Genomic DNA, 7719 nt, shown 5'->3' on the forward strand with positions numbered 1-7719 from the left:
CGAAATCTTTACGAAACTCTGGAACAAGAGGTAAGACTGCAGTGCAGTCTGAACCCCATCAAATCCGCCATGAGTCGGGAAGCGGAAAAAGGCACACTTCCAAGCACAGAGAGAGATCGGCTAGGCGCAGGGAATCGGTCTCCAGGCAGGAAGAATCCATCCCAGCTAGCAGAGAACCCACACCTTATCAGGAGGAGTATATCGTGCAATCTCCCCAACCTGAGTGGGACAGATACGAAAGATACAGGCCCTACCCTGAGATGACGAGACGCACCATCCATCCAAAAGACTCTCCCTTGTGCAGGGGTATCCTCGAGCAGCCCATGGAGAAGGTAAAAATGCCTACTTGCAAATACAATGGAACAACAGACCCTGAAAATCACTCCACCGCATTCGAACAGCATATGATGTTGTATTCAAACTCGGATGCCATATGGTGTAAAGTATTCCAAACCACCTTGTCGGGGGTGGCAGCAGATTGGTATAAGAAATTGCCTGCAGGATCGATATTCAGCTTCAGGCAGATACAGGAAGATTTTGTGAGACGTTTCATCAGTAACGTGGAGAGAAAGAAAACTTCGGGAGAACTGATGTCGATTTCCCAAAGGCCAAAAGAGCCTCTGAGAGAATATCTCACTCGTTTTAACAATGAGTCCATTACCATACCAGATCTGCAGCAAGAGATAGCAGTTCTAGCTCTGCTGAGAGGAATGCAAGAGTGCGAGTTCAAAAGATACCTGGGGAGAAAGTCCTTCACCAATTTGGGAGAAGCGTTGAAAAAAGCTAACGAATATATCAGAAGCGACGAGCTGATGCTCATATCACACCCCTCTATGGGAGGTCAAGTATCCCAACCGGCTAGAAAGGATCAGGGCCTTTCGCAACAACACAACTTCAAAAAAGATCAGGGCAGAAAGGAGAGCTACCAATCCCGAGGAAACTTTCAGGCCAGACAATCGATAGGGGCCTATCAGGTTTACACCCCGCTCAATACGGCCAGGGCAACCATTTACGCGGTTAACAAATCGGTGGCTTGGAGGAAGCCGCTGCCCCTAGACGCTCCAGGCAACACAAAAAACTTTTGCGCTTTTCATAACGACCACGGCCATTATACGGAGCACTGCAAAGAATTGAAAGACAACATAGAGGAGTTGGTAAGAAAGGGATACTTATCCCAATACAAAGCCCGTCTGGATAACAATGGCGGGAATGGAAGGCAGCAGAACTCGCAACAGCACACTCCCTATGTGCCCACTCAGCCAGGATACAATCAAACTGCCGGCAGAATTGAGCAGGCACCAACTGTCCGACAGGAAACCAGATCACAACCAGAATCAAGTACCCAGGGGGCAGATAGGGGGAAGAGGCCCACTATATGGGTCATTTCAGGAGGACCGGTGCACGGAGGGACCATCAGTGGGGCCGTGCGGAGTTTGGAAGAACACCGACACCTTGTAAGTTATCACAGCACACGAAAATGGCCAGAACCACTCAGCCGACCGATTGCGTCGTTTACCTCAGAAGACTGCAGAGGCATAATATACCCCCACGACGATCCGTTGGTGCTCGAGTTGGAGATAGCCAACTTCCCGGTCAAGAGATGCCTCATCGACGGGGGCAGTTCGGCAAACATCTTATTCTGGGAAGCCTTCACCCAGCTGAATATTGAATATCACGAATTGACAAGAGTCAAATACCCCGTCATCGGATTCTCGGGAGCTACTGTTTATCCAGAAGGCAGTATCCGGTTGCCTGTACGAATGGGGAAGGGTACGTCTGCAAGAGATCTAATGGTGGATTTCCTAGTGATAAAGGTACCTGCGGCATATAATGTAATTATAGGCCGACCCTTCGTTCATGATGCACAGGCTGTAGTCTCAACTTACCATCTCACAATGGTGTACCTTTCAAATCTAGAACGAACCGAAAGGGTGCATGGCAGCCAGGAAACGGCCAGGTCGTGTTATCTGACAGCGCTGAAAGCGCCAGGTAGGATGGTTCCAAAAACAAATCTAACCAGAGAAGCAAGCATACCAGCTAAGAGGCAGAGGGGGGACCTCAGCATGGAAAATTTTGATGAGAGGCCGACCGGAATCCCACGACCAGCGGCCGAAGGAGAGACAAAGGAGATAGAACTGACAAAAGGGGTCCCTGAGAGAACAGTAAGAATAGGAGCTGATATGGAAATAGATTCGCAAGTCAACTTAATCAGCTTGCTGAGAGAACATGCAGATGTGTTTGCCTTTTCGGCGGACGAAATGCCCGGTATCGACCCGGATGTAATCGTGCATCGTTTGAACGTCGACAAAGCAGTAAGGCCGGTAAAGCAAAAGAAGCGCAATTTCTCCAACGAGAAGAATCTAGCTATACAAGAAGAAGTAAAGAAGCTGCTGGAAGCAGGGTTCATAGAAGCTTGCGACTACCCCGAGTGGTTAGCAAATGTGGTCATGGTAAAAAAATCAAACGGCAGCTGGAGAATGTGCGTGGACTTCACCAACCTGAATAGGGCTTGTCCCAAAGACTGCTATCCTTTGCCACGGATAGATAGATTAGTGGACTCAACCAGTGGGCACGCTTTGCTGAGTTTCTTGGATGCCTTTTCAGGGTATCATCAAATCAGTTTGCATAAGGCCGATAGGAAGAAAGCTGCTTTCATTACCGACACGGGGGTTTTCAGTTACAGGGCTATGCCTTTCGGACTGAAGAACGCGGGTGCAACTTATCAGAAGCTGGTAGACAGGGTATTTTCCTCCCAAAAAGGGAGAAACATAGAAGTATATGTGGATGACTCAATCGTGAAGAGCAGATTGGCCAAGGACCATGTCGACGACCTGAGAGAGACGTTCGAAACTCTGAGAAAATTCAAGATGAAGTTAAACCCGAAGAAGTGCGTTTTCGGGGTTCGATCAGGAAAATTTCTAGGTTTCTTGGTAAGCGAAAGAGGAATTGATGCTAATCCAGACAAAGTGGAAGCAATCATGAACCTACCAGAGCCGACATGTATAAAAGATGTACAGAGGCTGACAGGGAAAATGGCCGCCTTAACACGATTCATCAGCAAATCAGCAGATAAGTCATTGCCGTTCTTCAACGTTTTGAAAATGAACAAGAAGTTCAAATGGGGAGAGACGGAAAAGACAGCATTCGAGGCTGTAAAACAACACTTACAAATCCCGCCCACGATAGCAAGACCAGAGGAAGGAGATACTCTGCAGTTATATATATCGGCCTCCCATTATACCATTGCTGCAGTTCTGATCGTCGAAAAAGACAGAACACAGATCCCGATTTACTTTGTTAGCCACATTCTGCAATCAGCGGAGAAATGTTACCCATTAATAGAAAAGTTGGGGTTCGCAGTGTTGACTGCAGCCAGAAAATTGAGACCTTACTTCGACGCGCATGGAATCGAAGTCCTCACGAATTTCCCTCTTGAAAGAGCCATGCAGAAAATGGACACGTCGGGTAGACTCTTGAAGTGGGCAATTGAGCTGTCAGAATTTCACATGGAATATCGGCCTCGCATAGCCATCAAGGCGCAAGCTCTGTCGGACTTCATTGTCGAAGCATCTTATCATGAGGAGGAGTTGGACGAAGGAAAGTGGGAAGTAGCAGTAGATGGCTCCGTCACCAGGTCAGGGTCAGGAGCCGGAGTTATAACCACTGCACCAGATGGAAATACTTTCGAATACGCCATAAAATTCTCATTTCAAGCATCGAACAACGAAGCCGAATATGAAGCCGCAATCGCAGGCGTACAAATTTGTGAATCGGCAGGGGCTAGCAAGGTTATCTTGACCACTGACTCACAGTTAGTCGCAAATCAGTTCTCGGGGGAATACGAAGCGAAGGAAGAGTCCATGAAAAGGTATGCCGAGAGGTTAAAGCAGGCAGTGGCACAACTAGAAAGCTTCGAAATAAAGTTAGTGCCTCGATCAGAAAATACATTGGCAGACTCTCTGTCGAAGCTAGCCAGCTCAAGTGCGTTGACAAAAACGGTGATGGTTGAGGTCATGCATCGTAGAAGTACTGAGGTCAGCGGAAAAGAGCTCATGGTAATAGCAAATAACCCCGAATGGTATGACACAATGTCGGCATATAAGAGAGATGGGTCCTTACCAGCAGACAAGATAGAGGCCAGAAAAGTAACAAGGAACTCATGTTGGTTTGTTATTATCAGAGGGCAACTCTACAAACGAGCTTTTAGCTTACCCTTAATGAGGTGCATATCGGCCTATGAATCGGCGCGGCTGATAGAAGAAATTCACGAGGGGACTTGTGGAAACCATCTGGGAGGAAAAAGCCTCGCACTAATATGTCAGCATCAAGGATACTACTGGCCAACGATGCTTTCGGACGCGTAAGAATATGTTAAAAAATGCGAAAAATGCCAGATGTTCTCGGCTGTCATAAATCGTCCGGCTAATGACCTCATGCCAATTCTGAATCCAATACCATTCGCCCAGTGGGGAATGGATATCTTGGGATCATTCACCAGGGCGACAGGAGGAAGAAAATATCTGATTGTGGCCGTAGACTACTTCACCAAATGGATAGAGGCAGAACCAGTGGCAAAGATAACTGCAAACCAGGTTAAGAAGTTTATATGGAGGAACATAATAACCAGGTTCGGTATACCGACAGCTATCGTCATGGATCATGGAGTGCAATTCGATTGCTCGCCAATACAGAGTTTTTTGAGTTTGTACAATGTGAAGTTCGCCTACTCTTCCGTTTGCCATCCCCAAAGCAACGGACAGGCGGAGGCGGCTAACAAGCAAATACTGTCAGCCTTGAGAAAGAAATTGGAAGAACACAAGGGTGGATGGGCAGACATAGTACCAGAAGTACTGTGGGGGAACAGAACCACCATCAAGGAGGCAACAGGGGAAAGCCCTTTTCGCCTATGTTTCGGTTCAGAGGCAATTATTCCAGCAGAAGTAGCCTTGCCCACATTCAGAGTTCAACATTACGATGAAAACAACAATGACCAGTTACTGAGGCAAGAGTTGGATTTCCTCCCAGAGGTAAGACTCAAAGCAGAAATCAGATCGGCAGCATATAAGCAACGCATCAGCAAGGCCTACAATAAGAGAGTAAAACACAGACAGCTAGAGGTGGGAGATCTAGTATTGCGAAGGACCGCAGCCACTGGCAAGGCCAAGATACAAGGAAAGTTAACCCCAAACTGGGAGGGACCATATCAGATATGGGAAGAAATCGTCCCAAGGGCGTTCAGATTGATGGACATGGGAGGAGCGGCTCTAAAGAATTCCTGGAATGCAAGCGTACTTAGAAAGTTTTATGTATGAGATACTAACTGTAATCAGCAACCCTTATGGCCGATAGAGGCTGGCCGGTTATGGTGTATGAAATAAAATCCTAGATTCCTAAATATAATCAAAATCCGATTCAAACCCTTAAAGTAGGTCAGCAAGGCTACTATCAGCTTGCTGACTCGGGGTGATACGAATCAAACCCTTAAAGTAGGTCAACAAGGCTACTATAAGCTTGATTAACTCGGGGTAGTGTATAATCAAAATCCGATTCAAACCCTTAAAGTAGGTCAGCAAGGCTACTATCAGCTTGCTAACTCGGGGTGATACGAATCAAACCCTTAAAGTAGGTCAGCAAGGCTACTATCATCTTGCTGACTCGGGGTAATATATAATCAAAAATTGTGATTCAAACCCTTAAAGTAGGTCAGCAAGGCTACTATCAGCTAGCTGACTCGGGGTGATACGAATCAAACCCTTAAAGTAGGTCAACAAGGCTACTATCAGCTTGATTGACTCGGGGTAGCGTATAATCAAAATCCGAATCAAACCCTTAAAGTAGGTCAACAAGGCTACTATCAGCTTGATTGACTCGGGGTAGCGTATAATCAAAATCCGAATCAAACCCTTAAAATAGGTCAACAAGGCTACTATCAGCTTGATTGACTCGGGACAATGTATAATTATAATCCGATTGGTAGTGTATAATCAAAATGCGATTCAATATCAAATAAAATAAGCAACCAGGATTAATTCGACAGCCAACACCCAAAAAGCGGAGTTAGTCAACTGTTAAAACGACACTAAAATGAGGCTGAATCCAATCAGCTCCCATCCAACAAAAATATAAATTCAGTTACAAACCAAGTATGAATAATATCAAGGCAAAAGAGTGCCACAAACAGCTACAAACAAAAAGTTTAAACATTAAACGCAGACGGCGCCCGACGAGCCGCAAGAGGATTGGAGTGATGACTGCCCGCACCTTCAATCTCGGATCTCCCCTGCCTGATTTGTGCTGGAAGACAAGAACTCCGGATCAAGGTAGTCTTCTTCTTGAATCTCAATGGGAGGAAGAGTTGAAGGGTCTGCATTCTGAATGATCTCCTCAGGAAGAATCTGAGATTCAAAGCCGGTAGGAGTCTTGTGTTTTTCATCAATAAGAAAAGCATCCTCAATGCTCAACCACTCTTCCTCTGTAATGCCAATGCCATGAACTGCACAGCGGTGGGCGGCAAACCAACCTCCATTGTGACTATCAGTCACACGCTTGCAGTAAGTCTTTGACCGGCTAAAGCGCAAGGCCCCATCTTTGGCACCCCTCCTTCTAGCGCCAATTGTTCCGATGTTGAGGAAGAACGCTTGGAGAGGCCGAGTTCGTAAGACTGTTTTGATCTCGTGGTATGATCCTGCACATAAGACGAGAGTGAAACTAGCCTCGGAGGTGATTCGAGGATCCCCCCTCCGATGCTAAAGTCAGATATGATGAGATATATGCTTTTAGGCTTGATAAAATGATTGGGATTGCGTACCTTTTACAATAAATGCGACCCATATATATAGGAGCGGGTCGGGTGTACGGATTTCTCGGGGCCCACTCTTTGGATAGTGACCCGTTGACTTTACCGATGATAGACCTGGGCTTTCTCTCGGCTGGATGGTAGTAGCGATCAGGAGTTATCTGGCCGATTGTGAAGTGTAGTACTCTTTTGGCCCGACAAGTGAAAGTGCTATCTGCTGGCTGATAGCTCACCCATACACTCTAGCTTTATCCTTATCATGTTCAAATGGTATTCATTTTCATACAAAGAATGCGAGCATAAGTACCTTACACAGTTGTGAGTGATTCTCTCTTCAGCTATTATAAATCCAAATTACTGGACAGTGTTGATAAGCATGCTGACTGTAATTTATTCTTCCTCATTGATGTGTGTACGAAGTCAAAGTTGTGATTTTGTGATTTTATATGAAAGTGCTCAAACAATGGTAAAATTCCTACTATAGTTAGCCAGCCTACTATTAATTGAGTATGAAGGAGACGAGCTCAGTTATGGCCAAAGTAACGAGTACAAAAATCCTAGCAACACCGATAAAGTTACTAGTTTTTTGCTAAACGATAAGCTCTCATGGCCTGAGGGGCTAGTGAATAAACATGGCAACGGATAAGAAGTAATACCCAAATAATCTATTTTGTGCAAAAGCCTAAACGGCATAAGCACTCCTGGCATGACTCGGTCGTTAAGCCAACCATATCTATTTTGTGCAAAAGCCTAAACGACATAAGCACTCCTGGCACGACTCGGTCGTTAAGCCAGCCATCATCTATTTTGTGCAAAAGCCAAAACGGCATAAGCACCCCTGGTACGACTCATTCGTTAAGCCAGCCATCATCTATTTTGTGCAAAAGCCTAAACGACATAAGCACTCCTAGCACGACTCGGTC

General features: G+C 45.9%; 1 protein-coding gene across 1 annotated transcript; it reads left to right on the forward strand.

Moving 5' to 3' along the window:
- Window positions 1–260: 260 nt before the first annotated feature.
- On the forward strand, window positions 261–4364 carry LOC110802431 (uncharacterized). Its single transcript, XM_022007870.2, has one exon. It carries the CDS (start codon window positions 261–263, stop codon window positions 4362–4364), a length of 4104 nt encoding a protein of 1367 aa, XP_021863562.2.
- Window positions 4365–7719: the final 3355 nt, after the last annotated feature.

This window comes from Spinacia oleracea, chromosome 6 (genome assembly GCF_020520425.1).
Source record: "Spinacia oleracea cultivar Varoflay chromosome 6, BTI_SOV_V1, whole genome shotgun sequence".
Classification (NCBI taxonomy): Eukaryota; Viridiplantae; Streptophyta; class Magnoliopsida; order Caryophyllales; family Amaranthaceae; genus Spinacia; species Spinacia oleracea.

Excerpts from the sequence above, each read along its gene's own strand:
- LOC110802431 (XM_022007870.2), top strand. The coding sequence starts at position 261 with ATGACGAGACGCACCATCCATCCAAAAGACTCTCCCTTGTGCAGGGGT.